Raw genomic sequence first — 21,075 nt, 5'->3', positions numbered from 1 at the left:
CTACCTCCCCAGTATTGTTTTCCAGTGTTCAGATATCCACTCTTGCCTTTCTTTTACACTTTATCTGAAGAAACTTTTGGTATCTGCTTTAATACTATTGGCCAGCTTACTTTCATATTCCATATTTACCTTCTTAATAATATTTTTAGTTACCTTCTGTTGGTTTTTAAAAGCTTCCCAATGCTCTATTTTTCCACTATTTTTGCTCTATAATATACCCAGCAATCACCTATTTAATCCCAGCCTAATCACAGGACAATTTACAATGACCAATTAACCTACCAACCACTATATCTTTGGACTGTGGGAGAAAACCAGAGCACCCAGAGAAAATCAATGCGGTCACGATAGATTGTACAAACTCCTTACAAGCAGCAGCGGAAATTTAACCCAGGTTTCTGTACTATAAACCAGTACGCTACCATGCCAACCCCATTTCTTCCTCTTTGGAATGTATATATCTTGTATATATCCAAATTGTTTCCAGAAATTCCAGCCATTGCTGCTCTGTCATCATCCCTACCAGTGTTCTTTTCCGATCAATTCCGGCCAACTCCTCTCCAATGCCTCTGTAACTCTGTAATCCACTATATGTCATTCCCTTAACTCCACTGTAATACTCATACATCAGTACAGTCAAACTCTTTCAAAATTGTGTTCAGCTTCTCTGCCTCCTCCTGGATCACCACATCCACCCAGAAACCAAAACCACTGCAGATACAGCAGAGCAGGAAAATGGACCTCCTGCTTGCTTGCTAAGTATATGAAGGCCATACTTTGTCTGAAGATGAGAGATTTATTTTGTTTGTTGGTCAGAATTACAGTCCCCAGATTAAGAAATAATTTCAATTTGTTCTTTGATGGGTGGAACAGCCTTGCTGCCATGTGGCAATGGTAGGTATTGCAAGAGATCAAACCACAAACAGGAGAAAATCTGCAGATGGCTGGAAATCCAAACCACACACACAAAATGCTGGAGGAACTCAGCAGGCCAGGCAGCAGCTATGGAAAAAAGTACAGTCAATGTTTTGGGCTGAAACCCAAAACTCCAGCAGGGCTGGAGAAACAAAGCAGAGGAGTAGATTTAAAAAGTGGGGGGAAGGGAGAGAGAACTTCCAAGTGATAGGTGAATCCTGGAGAAGGCAGGATGAAGTAAAGAGCTGGGAAGTTGATTGGTGAGATGATGTGAGAGGGAAAAGGGGATGGAAAATGGATCCCCCACCAGATGGCCTCAAAGATCTGTTTTTTTTCTGGACCCCAGACCTCACAAGTTTCTCTTCACCAGTACTCTCCTCCGCCTAGCGGAACTTGATCTCACTCTCAATAAATTACTCCTTTAGCTCCTCCCACTTCCTTCAAACAAAAGGGATAACTATGGGTCCCAGCTATGCCTGCCTATTTGTCAGCTATGTGGAACAGTCTATGTTCCACGCCTACACTGGTGACAGTCCTGCACTTTTCCTAAGCTACTTTGACGGACATAGTGGTGCTGCTTCCTACACCCGTGCTGAACTCATCGACTTCATCCATTTTGCCTCCAACTTACACCCTGCCCTCAAATTCAACTGATCCATGTATGGCACCTCCATTCCCTTTCTCAATCTCAGTGTCTCTATCTCTGGAGAGAGCTTCTCCACAGACTCCAATAGCTACCTAGGCTACACCTCATCCCACCCTACTACTTGTAAATTTTACAATTCCTCTGTCTCCATTACGTCTGCTTTCAGAATGAGGCTTCTCATTCTAGAACAGAGGAGATGTCCTCCTTTTTCAAAGAAAGGGGCTTCCCTTCCTCCACCATCAACTCTGCCCTCAACTGTATCTCTTCCATTTCACACGTCTGCTCTTACCCCATTCTCCAGCCACCCTACGGGATAGGTTTCCTGTTGTCCTCACCTACCAGTCTGCGCATCCAGCATATAATTCTCTGAAACCTCTGCCATCTCCAATGGGATCCCACCACCAAGCACACCTTTCCCACCCCACCAGTTACTGCTTTCCACAGGGATCACTGCCTACATGACTCCCTTGTCCATTCGTCCCTCCCGGCACAAGGGATGATTCCCAATTATGGCCTCCAGGTCATCTGTTCATCCTGAGTTCTGTCAGGTCTCAGGTACTTCAATGGGGACATGCATCAAGAATGACCACTCACCCAGGAATGCAGGACCCTCAAGTTCATCAAGAGAAGATTCTGGTGGCCTGGAATGGCACAGAAGATCCAACAACTTGTGCAAGCTTGCGAGCATGTACCCAGAACAAGGTGCCCCGCACTCAACCTCTGGGGCTCATTCACCCCCTACCTGTTCTGGACATAACATGGGTGCAAATCTCCATGGACTTTGTCAAGGATCTTCAGTCTTCCAAGGGGAAGACCATCATCATGGTAATCATAGATCGTTTCTCAAAGGCCTGCAAATTCATTGCCTTGGAAAAACTACCATCTGCAGTGAAACTGTCCAGTACTAGGTCTTCAGGATCCACGAATTGTGTCAGATTGCCATCTGCAATTTGCATCACGTTTTTGGAGTGTGTTCTTGTTGAGGCAATAGTGAGATTTTTCTCTGGGTTTCACCCACAGTCCTACAGCCGGGTGAACCGGTATATGGAATAAAACCTGAGATGGCTCATCTCTGAAAAAACAGATGAGTGGTGCAATCATTTGATGTGGACAGAGGTTGCCCACAACACACTACAGCATTTTATGCCTGGGATGTCCCCATCTGATTGACAGTTTGGGTGTTATCTGCCACTCTTCCCTGAGTAGGAGGCCAAAGTTAGGTTTCCAGTGGCTGCAGATCGCATCCAACGCTGTAAGGGAAAATGGACTAGGGCGAGGGAGATTTTCTTGGCCTCTATTTGGAAGGCTGAAATAAAGGTTAACTGCAAGAGAAGGCAGGACAAGTTTTGCAGCCTGGACAACATGTCAGGCTGTCGACTCAAGGATTTGCCTCTCTGGGTGGAGTCTAGGAAAGTGGCATCCAGGTTCACTGGACCCTTCAAAGCATCTCCCAAAGACCCTCAAGATCTATCCCACTTTCCACGTTTCCAAATGAAAACCAGCAAACACCAGTCCTTTAACATCACTTCCATCAGCCCTGCCACCACCCAGGTGTGTTGATGGGGAACAGGTCTTCAACATAAAAAGATTTCTGGATTTACAAACAGTTTGGGGTGCTTGGCAGTTCCTTGTAGACTAGGATGGATTTGGGCCCAAGGAGCGGTGCTGGGTAACGCCAGTGTAGCTTATGTGCAATTTGTTATAAAAACTGATCTTAATTTCTATGCACATGGAAATAACTGGTTCCAAAACACACCACAGCATAGGATATTGTTTATAATTTACCACGTTGTATTTTTGAGCAAATTAGAAATGTTATGGTTTTCCCTCTTGAATCATTCCCATGTTTTGTGTGCAATCTCTATGAAGCAAGTGAATATGACTTTTCAGACTTAACTGGCACTGGCAAATACATGTATAGTCACCAGGACTTTAGAATACATTTTAAAAGTTGTTTATAATAGGCTCACACATTGCATTTTTCAGGAAATTGGCAAAGTAGGCATTTTGCTCTGCTAACGCTAGTACAGTTTATCTGCAATTTTTTATCAAACTGAATGTAGCTTCTGTGGCCTGGGCTACAATGAAACATACAGATTCCAAAACAGTCCACCCTCTGATACTCCAAATAAAAATGTTTACAACAATTTGCAAGCAACACACAAAATGTTGCAGGAACTCAGAAGGCCAGGCAGCATCTATGTAAAAGAGTACAGTCAACTTCTCAAGCCAAAACCGTTTGGCAGGTTTGAAGAATAAAAGCTGGAGTAGATTTACAGGTGGGGGGATGGGAGAGAGAAACATGAGAAAAAAAGAAACAGGAAGACAAAGGAGATGTCCTCCTTTTTCAAAGAAAGGGGCTTCCCTTCCTCCACCATTAATGCTGCCCTCAAACACATCTCTTCCATTTCATGTAAATTTGCTCTTACCTCACCCTCCCACCATCCTACTGGGGACAGGGTTCTCACTGTTCTCATCTACCACCCCCACCAGCCTCCACGTTCAAGCACGATCCCCACTTTCTGCAAGGATTGCTCCCTACGTCCCTCCCCCGATCTCCCTCCTGGCACTTATCCTTGCAAGCGGGACAAGTTCTACACCTGCTCCTAGACCTCCTCCCTTTCTACCATTCAGGGCCCTAAACAGTCCAACCACGTGAGGCGACACTTCACCTGTGAGTCCATTGGAGTCATATACTGTGTCCAGTGCTCCCAGTGTGGCCTCCTGTATACTGGTGAGACCCAATATAGATTTGGAGACTACTTCGCTGAGCACTTACACTCCATCCACCAAAAAAAGGATCTCCCAGTGTCACCCATTTTAATTCCACTTCCCATTCCCATTCCAATATGTCCATCCTTGGCTTCCTCCACTGTCATGTTGAGCCACACTTAGGTTGGATGAACACCTTATATTCCGTTTGGGTAACCTCCAGCCTGATGGCATGAGCATTGATTTCTCAAACTTCCAGTAATGCCCCGCCACTGCCCCTTCACCTTTTACCACCCCTTTCCCCTCTCTCACCTTATTTCCTGCCCGCCCATCACCTCCCTCTAATGTTCCTCTACCCTTTTCTTCTTCTATGGTCTCTGACTCTTTCACCAATCAACTTCTCAGCTCTTTTCTTGATTCCTGTCCCTTCAGGTTTTACCTATCACCTTGTGTTTTTCTCTCCCCTCCTCCCACCACCACATTTTACATCTACTTCTCGGCTTTTTCTCTCCAGTCCTGCCGAAGAGTTTCCGCCTGAAACGACTGTACTCTTTTCCAAAGATGCTGCCTGCCTGCTGAATTCCTCCAGCATTTTGTGTTGCTTGGATTTCCAGCATCTGCAGATTTTATCTCATTTGTTATGAGTTTGTATTTTTGAACAAACTACAAATCTATGCCATTTGCTCTGCAAGCATTACTTTGTACTGCGCTCAATTTCTATAAAGTGAGTGCACATAATTTTTAGACTTAACTGGCACTGTCAGGCAAATGCATATATAGACACCATGACTATAGAATGAGTAAAATAAAGTTATCTACAATATCATCCCACACACCGTATTTCAGGAAATTGGCAATGTAGGTGTTTTGCTCTAATTACATTGGTATACAGTAGCCTATGTGCCATGTGTTTTGAAACTAAATATTACTTCTATGGCTTCAAATGCACATGCAAATAGCTGGATCCAATATACTCTACACCAAATAAAAACATTGGCAACAAGTTATCACTTTGTATTTTAAAGCAAAATAGAAATTGCATGCTTTATCTTCTGGAGGCATACACAACATTGTATAGTGTTTAATTTCTACGAAGCAAGTGTATGTAGCTTCCAAGACAACTGGCACTGTCATACAAGTGATGTATAGTCATCAGGATCGTAGATAATATAAAATAGTTTATAATAACCTCCCAAATAGCATTTTTCAGGAAATCAGCAAGGGGGGCCTTTTGCTCTTATAACGCTAGAAGAGTTGATGTGCAATTTGTTCTGAAACTGAATGTAACTTCCATGGACAAGACTACAGAAATAGCTAGTTCCAAAACAGTCCACAGCATAGGATATTGTAAATAAAAGTACTTACAAGTTGCCACATCATATTTTTGAGCAAAATTGAAATGTATGCTATTTCCTCAGCGAGTATTACTTCGTACTGTGTGCAATTTCCATGATTATTTTGTATATAACTCTTCAGACTTACCTTGTCATCAGGACCAAAGAATGCACAAAATAAAGTTGTCTACAATGACTTCCCACAGAGCATTTTTCAGGATAATGGCAAAGGATGCCTTTTCCTCTGGTAACACAAGTACAGCTTGTGCAATGTTATTAAACTGAAAGTAACTTCTATGGCTTAAACTGCACATGCAAATATCTCGTTCCAAAACCAAAGGATACTCTACGTATAAATGTTTACAAGTTACCACCTTGTATTTTTGAACAAAATCTAAATGTGTGCTCTTTGTCTGGAAGCATTACGTTGTATGGTGTGCAATTTCATGTGAGACAGAGTGGTCACTTGGTGTAGTGTGGTCATGTGTGATACCTGCCTCCTGCAACCTAGGAGTGACTACCACTCCATAGCTTCAATCTATCATTTCCTCAGTCTCCCATACGAGCCAAAGGTCATTGAGCTGCAGCTCCAGTTCCATTAACATGTTTTCTGAAGAAAAGCAGCTCAGTGCACCTGGTGCAGATACAGTTACCAGGAGGCTGGAGGTGTCTTAGAATCCCCACATCTCACACACAGAACTAAACACATCCCCGGAGCCATTCTCACTGCACTAACTTTGCCCTAACAGACAAGGAATGCAGAATAAAGAATAAGAAACTTGCCAGATATTTAGCTCACCCATGTCTGATAGTCAAAGCCACTCTAATAGCAGCCCACTCACACAGTGCCCGCTCCACTTTCCTCTGTTTTATTTTCCCTTTCTAATGAATCCCGTTCACAGATTGTGCACAGTACACCCCTGAAAACTGCCATGAAGCACTACCTTTGTTCAGCTTCACTGCAAACCTATGTGAAATTGGAACTTCTTCTTGTGCTCCTGTTCGCTGATTGAGCGCAATCCATCTCAGCAAATTCACACCATATTGACATGGCTCACTTATCCTGACTACAGAAAGCAATTCACTCTGTCACCTAAGCTGACCATACATTAGAAAATTTGCTTAATCCATCCGTGAGAACTGCAGGTACACCAGTGAATTCCCAAAGAGAGATCAACTGTTCTGTGTGTGGGAAGAGATTTACCTGTCATCTGATCAGTTCACAGACAAGTGAGTTCACACTGGGGAGAGGCCGTTGATCTGCTAAGACTGAGAGAAGGCATTCACTTACTCAACACATCGAGTGACACACCAGTCACTTCACACTAAGAAGTTGCTGAATCCAGAGGCAAGTTCATAAGTGAGTTTTGGTGTCGAACTCTGCAGTCATTGCTGATGCTCTTCACACCCAGTTCTACACCGGGGTCACAGTACATGGGATGAGCCTGGATTGAGGATTTGGAGAATGGGGAAGTCAGAGTTGTCGCACAGAGTTTGTGTGTTGTTGGGGAAAGGAGATGGGCAGAATAAGGTGTCATAGAGATGGGAGGAATGGGTGACACTGAGACAACACTGAAGGGGTGTCCCAGAAACATAGGGAGAAGGGTCTATCCAGACACCCAAAGGAGAGTGGTGGTGTCATGCCGGAGAAGGGGGTAGAAGAGGAAGAGGGTGTTGTTGAGACTTGAAGGGGCATGACCCAGTTTGGGGTACGGTGAAACAGAAGAGGAGAGGAAAGGGGTGTTACAGGCATAGGTTCAGGAGGGGGAAATTGTATCAATGAGGCAGGTGTGGGAGTGAGGAAGAGGGCATTCTGGAAATGGGTTGAGGAGGAGTGGGGGAAAGGGGCATCCCAGAAGTGTGGTTATGGAGTGTGGAAAGGTATTTCAGTGAAGCAGGCAGGAGTCATCCCAGATACAAGATGGGTAGGGTATCCATTAATATAGTTTGGTGGGGATGATAGGAGGAAGGGGGCATCCAATTGCTAGTGGGATACAGTTGCCCCAGAGTTGAGGCATCCCAGATGCAGGGAGGAAGGAGGCATCGTGGAGATGGGGAGTATCCATTTCAGAGACAGGGAAGAAGTCCTCCCATGACCAGATGGGAGAGTGGGAGATTGGTGGCTGTCGAGACACACTTGTGGTTAGTAGAGGGGACAGGGGAATTCTCATATATGGGGAGGTGGAAGGGACTGTCCCAGAGACAGAGAGGGTGGTGGTAACTGGGGTATCCACAGATGTAAGGCTAGAAGGCGCATCTCCTGATGGGAAGGGGTGGAGGCTTATTAGATGTGGGAGTGGGTAGGAAGGACATGTCCCAAAGACAAGGGGATGAATGACATCCAAAAGTGGCTGGGTATGGTGTGGGGAAAAGGGGTCTTCTCAGAGCCGGATAGAATGGGATGGAGTGACAGGAAAGAGTGATGCACAAGAGATGACTGTGGAAGGGAGGGTATCCCAAAGAGAGAATGGAGAGGGAGAACCACAGAGAGGTGCAGGGGTGGAAGAGACAACACAGAGCTGGAGGAATGGGGGTGACTGAGAATTGGGAAGGGGAATTGAGAATGGGAGGTTGGGGGAGACAGTGATGCAAGGGGAGACAACAGGAAGCCAGAGGCCTGTGAGGGCAGTAAAGAATGGTTGAGGTGACCCAGAGACAAGGGAGGTGGGAAGAAGAGATGCAGATATGGTGAGGGTGTAGACCTGGATTGGGGAAGGGGCTGGGGCAGAGGGAAGGAGATCTAGAGACAAGTGTAGGGGAAGGGCAGATATCTAGATATGTGGGAAGGGGAAAGGAGGAGATCCAGAGACGAGGGGAAGATTGCAACCCCCAAGATAGGGTGGGAGAGGTGAGTGGAGGAGACACAGAAATGACAGGGGAAATGGTAAGGGGTGACCCAGAGATTCCAGTGAGATGAAAGGGGCCAGCACAGATGAAGGGGAAGGGAGTGGGGTGGACTGACCCAGAAATGTCAGGAGTGGCGGGAAGAGGGCACCTCAAAGACAGGGTAGAGGAGGAGGGGACAAGAGGGTGGCTCTGAGTGGGGCAGAAAAGCAGGAGACACAAGGACAGGGAGTGAGGGGGAAAAGGCGACACACTAAGACCAAGAACGTGATGAAGGGTTCAGTCTGAAACATCGATTCTTTACTCTACTCATAGATGTTCCCAGAGTTCTTTCTGCACTTTGTGTGTAGTTTTGTTCATTATTTTACTGCCTGTAGGAATGTATCTATGTATGAATAGAAACAGTGGCTGGGACCAGAAGGACAAAATGACCTCATGAGTGTGCTGCAGAGTCACAAGATTTAAACTAAAATTGATTTATTTAAAACAGTGCCACAGTATTTAAATCTAGTTCAATGAAAATCTAATGTTATCAGAACTCCCTCCCTTGGCCAGTGACCAGGGTTCATATCCAGGTGTAATGAACAACTGCAGGATTGAACACTCTTGAACTTGCAACTGGATTCACTAAATGTGATAGTTAAAAATTGAACAAATGGCCTCCCCTAGCTGGTGTTTGAGCAGATGGGAGTAAACTCACACAGGTTAGGTATACAGCTTGTGTGAATTTGTTATCACCTCACAAGGTGAATTCCTTCTCACGCATGGAGCAAATGAATGATCTCTCACCACTGTAAACTCACTGGTGTGTCTAGAGGTGGGATGACCAAGGAAATTCCCTGACACATAATTGGCTAAAGGCCTCACCCTGGAATGAGCTATCTGATGTGTCAGTAGCTAGGATGACTGAATGAATCTCATTCCACACACAGAGCAGGTGAACAACCTCTTCCACTGTAAATTTTCTGTTATTCAGGTTGGACAACTGAATGAATCCATGCCCACAGTCTCTCTGTGGTGTGAAATCCCTGATGTATCCTTAGGCTGGATGACCGAGTTTATCCCATTCCAAAAAGCCAGCAATGGAATGGCCTCTGTGCAGCGTGAACTTGTCATGTCAAATGACATTGAATCCTTCCCACATTCAAACAGTTGAGCGTTTAAGCTCTGGTGAAGATATGCTGGAGTGTTGGATCCAATGTAGTTCAATGAAAAGTTAAAACAGAAAACTTCATTTCAGACACAAAGTACTTTTACAACTCTGATGAGATATTTCATCATCTCCTAGGACCAACAAAAGATATATTGGTGTTACAAAGGAAATATCTGGTCACTCCTTAAATACTTGACAGAGACATTAGAACTGACATTTTGTTGTGTTTGAGATTGCTGTACACAGATTCTTTGCCTTTTCTACCCTGTAACAAGTTACAAAATATATCAATGAGTGAAGGACATCATTTCATATGAGATAGTTCTAGTCTCCAAGGTAAGGTCTGTCAGCAAACTGTTACAATGAGGTTCCACACAAGAGCACAAATCTGCAACTTCTAGCTTGTCACGTTTCAAGCATCTGAACTCAGCATCAACTTGCCTGATTGTCCACCTGTCTGTATCTTAATGGGACAACGCTACCCATCAAAAGACCATAAACCATAAGATATTGGAGCAGAATTAGGCCAAGTCTGCTTTGCCATTTCATCATTTTCCTCTCAGCCCTAATCTTCTGCTTTCTCCCCATTTCCCTTCATTCCCTGACCAATCCAGAATCCATTTTAAATATTTGCAGATCTGGCCTCCATAGCTGCCTGTGGCTAAAGAAATTTCTCCTCATCTCCATTCTAAAAGGACATCCCCCTATTCTGAGGCTTTGTCTTCTGGTTTTAGACTCTCCTACCATAAGAAATATCCTCTCCACATCCACTCTATCAAGAGCTTTCACCATTCAATAGGGATCAATAAAGTCATCCCCTAATCTTTTGAACTCCAGTGAATACAGGCCCAGCCGTCAAACATTCCTCATATGACATGCTGTTCAATCCTGGAATCACTTTTGTGAACCTCCTTTGAACCCTCTTCAGTTTCAGCACATTCTTTCCTTAACTGGGACTCCAAGGGGCCTGAAACAGCCCACAATACTCCTGGAGAGGCCTCACCAGTGCTTTATAAAGTCTCAACATTACATGCTTGCTTTTATATTCTTGTCCTCTTAACATCACATTTGCCTTCCACACTAGACTCAATCTGCAAATTAACCTTTAGGGAATCCTGCACATCAGATTTTTGTATTTTTTCTCCATTTAGAAAATAGTCTATCATCTGACCATCCACTTCCCAACACTGTATTCCACTAGCTACTACTTTGCCCATTCTCATAACCTGTCCAAATCTTTCTATATCCTCTCTACTTCCTCAAAACCACCTGCTCCTACACTTATCTTCAGATCACCTGCAACCTTTGCAATAAAGTTATCAACTCTGTCATCCAAATCACTGACATACAATGCAAAAAAAGTCTATTTTATTAAGCAAACATGAGGAAATCTGCAGATGCTGGAAATTCAAGCAACACACACAAAATGCTGGTGGAACTCAGCAGGCCAGGCAGCATCTATAAGAAGCACTGTTGATGTTTCGGGCTGAGACCCTTCATCAGGATTCACCAGCATTTTGTGGGTGTTGCCCTATTATGTGCCTCTAAGTACCCTGAAATCACATCCTAACAATTGACTCCAACATCTTCCCAAACACTGAGATCAGACCAACTGGCTTATAATTTCATTTCCTCTGCCTCTCCCCTTTCTTGAAGAGGAGAGTAACATTTGCAGTTTTCCAGTCTTCCAGAACCATTCCCAAATCTAGTGGTTCTTGAACTATCACTACTAATGCCTCCACAATCTCTTCAGCCATCTCTTTCAGAACTCTGCAATGTACACAATCTGGGTCATGTTTCACACCTTTCAATTTCCCAAGAACTTCTCCAGTAATAGTAACTTCACATACTTCATAATCCCTGAACTTCCACTACACTGCTTGTGTTTTCCACAGTGAAGGCTGATGCAAAATCAGCCTTCACCTCTCCAGCATCATTTTCCAGCAGTCTGATTCCACTCTCACCTCTCTTTTATAACTTATGTATCTTCTTTAATATTATTGGCTGGCTTACTTTTGTATTCCATCTTTACCTTCTTAATGATTTTTAGTTGCCTTCTGGTGTTTTTTTTAAGTTTCCTAATCCTAACTTCCCTCTAATTTTTGCTCTATTTTATGTCCCCTCTTTTAGTTAGTCACAGTTGTGTCATCTTGCCTCAAGAACTTATTGCTCTTTGAGATGTATATATCTCGTGCCTTCCATAATTGCTTCTAGAAATTCCAGCCATCGCTGCTGTGCTATCATCCCTGCCAGTGTTCTTTTCCAATCAATTCTGGCCTCCTCCTCTCTCGTGCCTCTGTAATTCCCTTAATTTATTGTACTACTGATACAACTGACTTAAGTTCTCTTTCTAAAATTTAAGGGTGAATTTGATCATATTATGATCACTTCCTCCTAAGCGTTCTTTAACCTTAAGCTCTCCAATCAATTCTGTTTCATTGCACAATACCCAATCCAGAATAGCTGATCCCCAAGTGGATTCAACATTAAATTGCTCTAAAAATCCATCCCATAGGCATTCTAAAATTCCCCTCTTGGGATCCAGCTTCAACTTGATTTTCCCAGTCTATCTGCATATTGAAATCCCCCATGACTATCATAACATTGCACTTTTGGTATGCATTTTCTATCTTCTGTTGTAATCTGATCCAGACATCTCTTACCCTGACTCAAGGGGGCAACATACCATCATCTTTATCGCACACTCAGAATCTCGTCTCTGTTCCTCTCATTATGAAATCTCGTCAACACTGCAGTCTTCTTCACTTCTCTTCTGAGCCACAGCACGGCTCAGTGCCAGAGGTCACTGTGGCTCCCCCATGGTAGTTCGTATATTTATTATTGAGGGGAATAGGCGCAGGTGTTCTCTGCACTGGCTGTGAATTTCCCTGACAGTCACCCTGTTACCTGTCTCCTGCAATCTAGGGGTGACTGCCTCCCTATAGCTCCTGATTCTCCCATGAGTCGAAGGTCATTCAGCTAAAGCTCCAGTTCGTTAATACGTTCTCGCAGCAGTGGCAACCCTGTGCACTCGGTGCAGATGTGTTTATCTGGTAGATTTCCCACGTCCTACACACAGCCGTTCTCACTAAACTATTGTGCCCTAACAGATAATGAATAAACAAAAAAGATCACAAAGAATGAAACTTACCGGATGCTTAACCTCACCCAAGCCTGATGAGCAAAAGCCACTCTAAACTGGCAGAGTCAAAAGAATGGCTGCTCCATTTGCATTTAAGTTGCTGTAGTTTTATTGCCTCTTTCTAAAGAATCCCTGATTGGTCATTGCTCAACTCAGAGAAACTGCCGCAAATCCCTGCCTTTTAAATCTCGATCCGAGTCCTGATTGAAAGGTAGTTTGCCTTTATTTTTAAAAATGCACTCCGACATTGATTGTTTAACTCAGAACTAACTGCCTTTTTAAATGCTGATCTAACCGAATGGTAGTTCATTTTACATATTTGTGATTTGGTTCAGTGTCTCAGTCCACTGCTAGTGCTTAACAGTTCTAGGCAAGTACCAGAACACAGTATTTACATGGCGACTTCTGATCATTGTGACCTTGAGGTGATTGATAGTGATGAACACAGCAATGGCAATACAAATGAATGTCAAGAATAGTTAACATGAGGAAATCTGCAGATGCTGGAAATTCAAACAACACACACAAAATGCTGGTGGAACATGGCAGACCAGGCAGCACCTATAAGGAGAAGCACTGTCGACGTTTCAGGCCGAGACGTCGACAGTGCTTCTCCTTATAGATGCTGCCTGGCCTGCTGTGTTCCACCAGCATTTTGTGTGTGTTGTCAAGAATAGTTGATTGGACTTTCTTGTTGGAAATTGTTAATGTGTGGAACTTTTGTGATGTGAATGCTGTAGGTCACATGGTACCCAAGAGCAGGTTGTTCATTATCATTGTATACCCAAATTGAATAGAAGAAACACTGACCTCACAAGGGTGACCTGCAAAAGAACCCAATGTGACACAAAGACTTAGTTTATCTCTGTGGTGCTTTTTGTACTTGCACACTGGTTCTATGACCTGTCAGTGGGGTCTTATATTGATTCTATCATGGTTATTGAGCATTTCCACAAGAAAATTAATTTTGTGGTTGATTTGGTGACATTCTATGTACTTTGACTTAAACTTTAAACTATAACTTTTCATCCAAGTCTCAAACCTTTAGCTTTACCTAGTAAGATCACTGCTGTGCCTGAGAAGTATAGCACACCCATTCCTGAAGCCTTTTGTCAACCCGACGTGTACCCAGCTTTCAGCAAACTTTGGACTCTGCAGTTGCATGATTTGCAGTGATTGTACATTCTTCAGCTCAGAGGTTTCTGGATAAGAACAGTGCTATTGAAAGTGTTTAGAACTATTGGCTACCCTCTACCAAATGGCACCACTCTAGACAATAGTCTTATAGGAACTCAGTTGCCAGCTTAACACAGCAAGCTTCCACAGGCAATATACTCAATGTCAACAGGCATTCTGTGTATCAGCAAAATAAATAAAATATCTATTTCTGTTAAGCAGCTTCCAAATGTTGCAATTCTGCTATCCATTTCAAACTCCCAACCCACCCCTGCTGTTTCCTTGCTCCTCTTACCCCTACCACTGTGCAGAGACCAAAACTCTGCCCTGTCTAGTTTCTGACCCTGTTGCATTGAACATCCAACTCTGCTTTTAGAGTTAACGGACTGCTGCTCCACATCCGCTTTTAGACTTTACGGTGGTGTATTCAACAACTCCACTGTGTGAGACACAACCCTTTGGAGTAAGTGAAAATGACCCATAACATTGAAATGGACGGGAAACAAGAATATCTGCAGATTCTGGAATTCCAAAGCAGCACACACAAAAAAACTGGAGGAACTCAGCAGGCCAAGCAGTGTCTATGGAAAAGCGTAAACAGTCATCATTTCAGGCCGAGACCCTTCATCAGGACTCATCAAGTGTCCGAAACATCAACTGTTTACTCTTTTCCACAGATGCTGAGCTCTCCAGTTAACTAACAATGTCATTCTTCCTCAGCCCAGAGATTTAAGGGACAAACAACAGGTCAGACACAACTGCAATCAGCTCACAATCTGAAGAAAGCCATGCAGGAGATTCAAGGGAAACCTCCTCACCCACAGCGGTTATTCTTTGGAACCCATCACCACAGGGAAAGTGAAAGGTGAACAGCAAACATGTATTTCAGAGGACTGGCGTGGAACAGAAATACAGGCATGGAGCAGCTCAACTGAGCTGCCTCCTTTATGTACACTGGGTGTGATGTAGTTTCACTAAGTCCCTGAGATAAAGTTTAAAATAGACTTGATTTATTTGTCACTGATCCTGAGTATGAAACTACAGTCCCATTAAAGGTGAACAGCAGCGGAAGAAACTCCTCCCAGTCCCAGTGACCAGGGAGCAGAACTGGGTGTGATGAGCAGCAGCAATAATTGAAGAGTTCAACACCAACAGTCACTTTTGAACTTGCCCCTCAACTCAGTAACTATGATGGTCAAATATCCAACATGCAGCATATTTCAACTCTTTCCCCAGTGTCAACCCGATAGTGTGTCACAAGGTGGGAAAACGGGAGTGAATCCCTTCCCACATTCAGGGCCTCTCTCCAGTCCAAACACACTGACGTCCCTTCAATTGAAATGACCAACAAAAACCCTTACCACAATGGTTTCTCCATAGTCTGAACACACTGGTGTGCCAGTTTGGAATATAATTCAATGAATCCCTTCCCCCACACAGAACAGCGTGAACTTCTTTATGTCAGATGATCAACTGAATCCATTTTCACAGGCCAAGCAGTGAACATCCACTCCCCAGCGTGAACTTAATGTAGTTTCAGTTAAATTGACGCGAGTGAATTCCTTCCCACATTCTCAGTAGTTGAACGGTTTCTCCCCAATGTGAACACGCTGGTGTGCCAATAGGGAAGATGACTGAGTGAATCGCTTCCCACACTCAAAGCAGATGAATGGCCTCTCTCCAGTGTGAACTCGCTGATGTACCTTCAGTTGCGATGACTGAGTGAATGCTTTCCCACAGTCTGAGCAGATGAATGGCCTCTCCCCAGTGTGAACTCGCTGGTGTGCCAGTAGGGAAGATGACTGTGTAAATCCCTTCCCACAGACTGAGCAGGTAAACGGTCTCTCCCCAGTGTGAACTCGCTGGTGTGCCTGTAGGTGAGATAACCGAGTGAATTCCTTCCCACAATCTGAGCAGCTGAATGGCCTCTCCCCGGTGTGAACTCGCTGATGCACCCTCAGTTGAGATGACTGAGTGAATCCCTTCCCACAGTCTAAGCAGGTGAATGGTTTCTCCCCAGTGTGAACTCGCTGGTGTGCCAGTAAGTGAGATGACCGAGTGAATTCTTTCCCACATTCTGAGCAGGTGAATATCCTCTCCCCAGTGTGAACTCTCTGATGCAGCTTCAGTTGAGATGACTGAGTAAATCCCTTACCACAGTAACAGCAGGTGAACGGTGTCTCCCCACTGTGAACTGACTGGTGTGCTTGTAGATGAGATGATCGAGTGAATCCCTTCCCACAGTCTGAGCATGTGAATGGCCTCTCTCCAGTGTGAACTGACTGGTGTGTCAGTAGGTCAGATGATCGAGTGAATCCTTTCCCACAGTCTGAGCAGGTGAACGGCCTGTCGCCAGTGTGAACTCGCTGGTGTGCCAGTAGGGAAGATGACTGAGTGAATCCCTTCCCGCAGTCTGTACAGGTGAACGGTCTCTCCCCAGTGTGAACCCGCTGATGTAGCTTCAGTTGAGATGACTGAGTGAACGCCTTCCCACAGTCTGTGCAGGTGAATGGTTTTTCCCCAGTGTGAACTCGCAGATGTGCTAGAAGGTGAAATGACCGAGTGAATCCCTTCCCACAGTCTGAGCAGATGAATGGTCTCTCCCCAGTGTGAACTCGCTGATGTACCTTCAGTTGCGATGACTGAGTGAATCCCTTTCCACAGTATGAGCAGCTGAATGGTGCCTCCCCAGTGTGAATTGACTGGTGTGCCAAAAGATCAGATGATCGTGTGAATCCCTTCCCACAATCTAAGCAAGTAAACGGCTTCTCCCCAGTGTGAATTGTCTGGTGTGCCTGCAGGTGAGATGATCGAGTGAATCCCTTCCCACAGTCTGAGCAGATGAATGGCCTCTCCCCAGTGTGAACTCGCTGATGTACCTTCAGTTGAGATGACTGAGTGAATCCCTTCCCACATTCTGAGCAACTGAACGGTGTCTCCCCAGTGTGCACTGACTGGTGTGCCAGTAGGTCAGACGATCGAGTAAATCCCTTCCCACACTCTAAGCAGAGGAATGGCCACTCCCCAGTGTGAACAGACTGGTGTGCCTGTAGGTGAGATAATCGAGTGAATCCCTTCCCACAGTCTGAGCAGGTGAACGGCTTCTCCCCAGTGTGAACTCGTTGATGTGTCTGAAGGTGGGATGACTGAGTGAATCCCTTTCCACAGTCTGAGCAGATAAATGGCATCTCCCCAGTGTGAACTGACTGGTGCATCAATCCCTTCTAAGCTTCCGAACAGGTAAACTGCCTCTCCCCAGTGTGATCTCACTTTGGGTCAACAGATCTGATGACCGAGTGAATCTCTTCCCACTCAGAACTGTTGAACAGTCTCTCCCTTGTCAAATGACTCGTATATCTGCAGATCAGCTGAGTGAGTGAACCTCTTCCTACACACAGAGCAACTGAATGGCCTCCCGCTGTAAATTTTCTGATGTATCAGCAGCTTGGATGACAGAATGAATTGCTTTCCACAAACAGAACAGGTAAACCATCTCACTGTGATGTGAACTTGCTAATGTATCTTCAGGCTGGATGACTGAGCAGATCCTATCCCAGACGGAGCAGATGAATGGCCTCTTCCCCCTTTGAGCTCACTGGTGTCTCTGTGGGTCAGTTGAGTAAGAGAATCCCTTATCACACTGACAGGAGAATGATATCTCCCTTCTATCAATTAACTGGCAAGTCACCAAGTCAGATGTCACAGTAAATCCGTCACACAGTCGACACAGTTGAAGAACTGATCTTCAGTGCTGGTGTGTTAGCACCTGGGTTCCAGTGGATTTCACTGAGTTACAACAAAAAAACTTCATTTCAGACTCAAAGCCTGTTTCCAGCTGTGGTCGAGATATTTCTTCAAGGGCCAACAGATAAATTGGTGTTACAAAGGAAATATTTGGTCATTCCTTAAATATCCAGACAGAGACCTTAGAACTGATGTGCTGTTGCGTTTGAGATTCCTGTACACAGATTCTTTGTCATTTCTAACCTGTAAAAAGATTTACAAAAGACATCAATGGGTGAAGGACAGCATTGCAGATGAGATAACTTTATTCTCAATGGCGATGTCTGACATCACACTGTTACAGCAAGGTTCAACCCAAGCTGGAGGAATCACGCACCCAGTTCTCTAACTGATTTCCTGTCTGCATCAGAATGGAGCACTCCTGCTCGTCTTCAATCTGTAACATGACTCAGTTTGTCTCTCTCTACTTGTGTTATTTCAAGTTCTAGTCATGTTCCACAGCACTACAAAGAGCACATGATATTACACGGCTGATCCTGGAGACTTCCTATTTACTCTAACCCCACCCCACAAGTGATTGGTGGCGGTAAACTCATCGATGGTAATGCCAATGAATATGAAGGTGAAGAGGGCAGTATCTGGAGTGTGGTACTTTTGTGATGTGAAATCTATGGGTCACTTGTTACCCAAGTGAAAGGTGTTTGATATCATTTTGTACCCAGACAGATGCTACAAAACAAAATCTCACGAATAGAAAGGCTCAGAGAAAGCGTTAAAACAAAAGTGATTTTCTCGAGAACTAAATGTGATGGAAGGATTTTGTTCTTTTATCCCCTGCAGCACTAATTAACATTTTCATTGACAGGAAGGTAGATTCTTTCTGAGATAAATGCTGGGATTTAGACAGATGACTCGCTGCTTTCCCCTCAGACTCTGAAGCCGGAGACCCGTCCCAGCCATGCGCATGCGTCGCTGAATGGCGGCAACACCTTCGCTCATCAGCAGAAAGGTCCCCAGGGCCCGGCTACTTGGGGCTGAGAGAGAGGGGAATGACCCAGGATGCGGGACCACGGTGTGTCCGGAGCTCGCAACAATTGCCCCTCAGTCGCGATGCGGACGCCGGTGCTGAGGAAACCCCTGCCGGAACCCCATTCCTACCTGCTGCAATCCGTCTGGACGCCTGACGTACTGTGAGCGCATGCGCGAGTTTCGGACCCGTTCTGATATTACGCATGCGCATTCGATCGCTGGGTCACGGTCGCCGAATTCTGCAGAGCAGTAAATGCTGGGGGAGCTCAGCTACTATGGACTCTTTATTTAAAGTCAACATTTCAGGCTGTGTCCTTCTTCAGGCCTGAAAAGGAATGGAGAAGACTCGAATAAAAAGGTAGTGGGGGAGGGGAAGCAGGTTGGCCGGAAAGTGATAGGTGAAGTCAGGTGGGTGGGAAAAGTAAAGGGCTGGAGAGGAAGGAATGTGATGGGAGCGGAGGGTGGACCGTGGGGGAGAGGGAAGAAGGAGGAGCACGGAGGGGGGGAGATGGTAGGTAGGTGAGAAGAAGAGGTAAGAGGCCAAGAGGGGTTTGTAAACCACAATGTAACAACGCTAAAAAAGATTCCAGTAGGCACAAAGACATTGTGATTTTAATATCTGTTTGTCATAGAACATAAAAATATACAACACAGGAATAGGCCATTCGGTCCAAGGTATTGTGTTAAAAAGCAAATTAAAAAAAACAGTAATCCCTCCTACTGTATCCCTCCTTCCTCCTTATATCCATGTGTGTATCCAAAAGTCTCTTAAAAGCCTACAATGTATCTGCCTTTACTGCCAGACCAGGTGGTGCATTTCAGGCATCCACCGTTCTCTGAGTAAAAAACTTATCCCTCACATTCCCCTTGAACCTGCCCCCTCTCACCTTCAATGCATCCCCTCCAGTATTAGACATTTTAACCCTGGGAAACTGATACTCTCTGTGCACTCTATCTATGCCTATCAAAATCACATAAACCTCTATCAGATCTCCCCTCAGCCTCCCGCACTCCAGAGAAAACAACCCAAGTTTATCCAGTCTCTCATGATAACACATGCCCTCTAAACCAGACAGCATCTTAGTAAACCTGTTTTGCACCCTCTCCAAAAAGACAACATTCTTCCTATAGTGAGGCAACCAGAACTGTACACAATATTCCAAATGTGGCCTAACCAGAGTTTTATCAAGTTGCAACATAATCTCCTGACTTGAACTCATTACCTCGACTAATAAAAACAAGCATTCGATAACCACCCTTTCAAGGAACTATGAACTAGAGATCCCAAGTTCTCTCTGCTCAGCAACTCTATTAATGCCCTGCCATTTCTTTGTCAGTATTCTGCACTATCCACAACTTCACAATTCTTGGTGTCATCTGCAAATTTACTAACCCACCCATCTACATTTTCATCCAGGTCATTTCTATATATCACAAAACAGCAGAGGTCCCAGCACAGATCCCTGCAGATCAGCACTAATTACAGACCTCCAGCTTGAATAAATCCCTTCAACCATTACCCTCTGTCTTCTAAGTGCAAGCCAGTTCTGAATCCAAACAGCCTATTTGCCACTTACCCTATGCAGCTTAATCATCTGGATTAACCTCCCATGAGGAAATTTGTCAAACACCTTACTAAAATCCATGTAGACAACATCCACTGTCCTACCCTCATCAATCTCTCTCATCACCTTATCAAAAAACTCAATCAAGTGGTAAGGCACAACCTGTCATATACAAAGCCATGCTGGCTCTCCTATTTAGGCCATGGGTTTCCAAATGCTTGCATATCCTATCCATAAGACCATAACACATAGGAGCAAAATTAGGCCATTTGGCCCATCGAGTCTGCTCCGCCATTCAATCATGGCTGATCCTTTTTTTTTCTCAACCCCATTTCCTGGCCTTCTCCCCATAACCTTTGATGCCATGTCCAATCAAGAACCTATCAATCTCTGCCTTAAATACATCCAACGACCTGGCCACCACAGCTGCACGTGGCAACAGATTCCACAAATTCACCACCCTCTAGCTGAAGAAATTTCTCCACATCTCTGTTTTGAATGGACACCCCTCTATCCTGAGGCTGTGCCCTCTTGTCCTCGACTCTCCCACCATAGGCAACATCCTTTCCACATTTACTCTGTCCAGGCCTTTCAACATTTGAAAGGTTTCAATGAGATCCCCCCTCATTGTTCTAAATTCCAGCGAGTAAAGAGGGGGGACAACGTGAGCAAGCAATGGAGTAAGGCGTGTTTGGCTAGGCTCCTGCCTAACCTTTATTTTATATTTAGAATAGTGCTTTCTTTCAAATCTTATCAAAGTAAGTAAATAAGTCGTCTAAGTACGTATAGCAAGAGTTACTTTATTCTCTGACATG

At 44.6% G+C, this 21,075-nt stretch overlaps 1 protein-coding gene across 4 annotated transcripts in view; it reads right to left on the bottom strand.

The window, feature by feature from the left end:
• Positions 1-13,388: 13,388 nt before the first annotated feature.
• LOC132383244 (zinc finger protein 420-like) overlaps positions 13,389-21,075 on the bottom strand; it is a 97,318-nt gene continuing 89,631 nt past the window's right edge. For all 4 annotated transcript variants that reach the window (XM_059954178.1, XM_059954177.1, XM_059954179.1 and 1 more), the window contains 2 exons: positions 18,825-19,020; positions 13,389-17,909 (listed from right to left, as the gene is read on the bottom strand). In XM_059954178.1, the coding sequence (XP_059810161.1) occupies positions 15,497-17,137 (1,641 nt within the window). In that variant the 5' untranslated portion in view covers positions 17,138-17,909; positions 18,825-19,020 and the 3' untranslated portion in view covers positions 13,389-15,496. The remainder of the gene's footprint in view (positions 17,910-18,824; positions 19,021-21,075) is intronic.

This window comes from Hypanus sabinus, chromosome 29 (assembly GCF_030144855.1).
Source record: "Hypanus sabinus isolate sHypSab1 chromosome 29, sHypSab1.hap1, whole genome shotgun sequence".
Taxonomy (NCBI): domain Eukaryota; kingdom Metazoa; phylum Chordata; class Chondrichthyes; order Myliobatiformes; family Dasyatidae; genus Hypanus; species Hypanus sabinus.
This window is presented reverse-complemented; position numbering and strand designations above follow the sequence as displayed.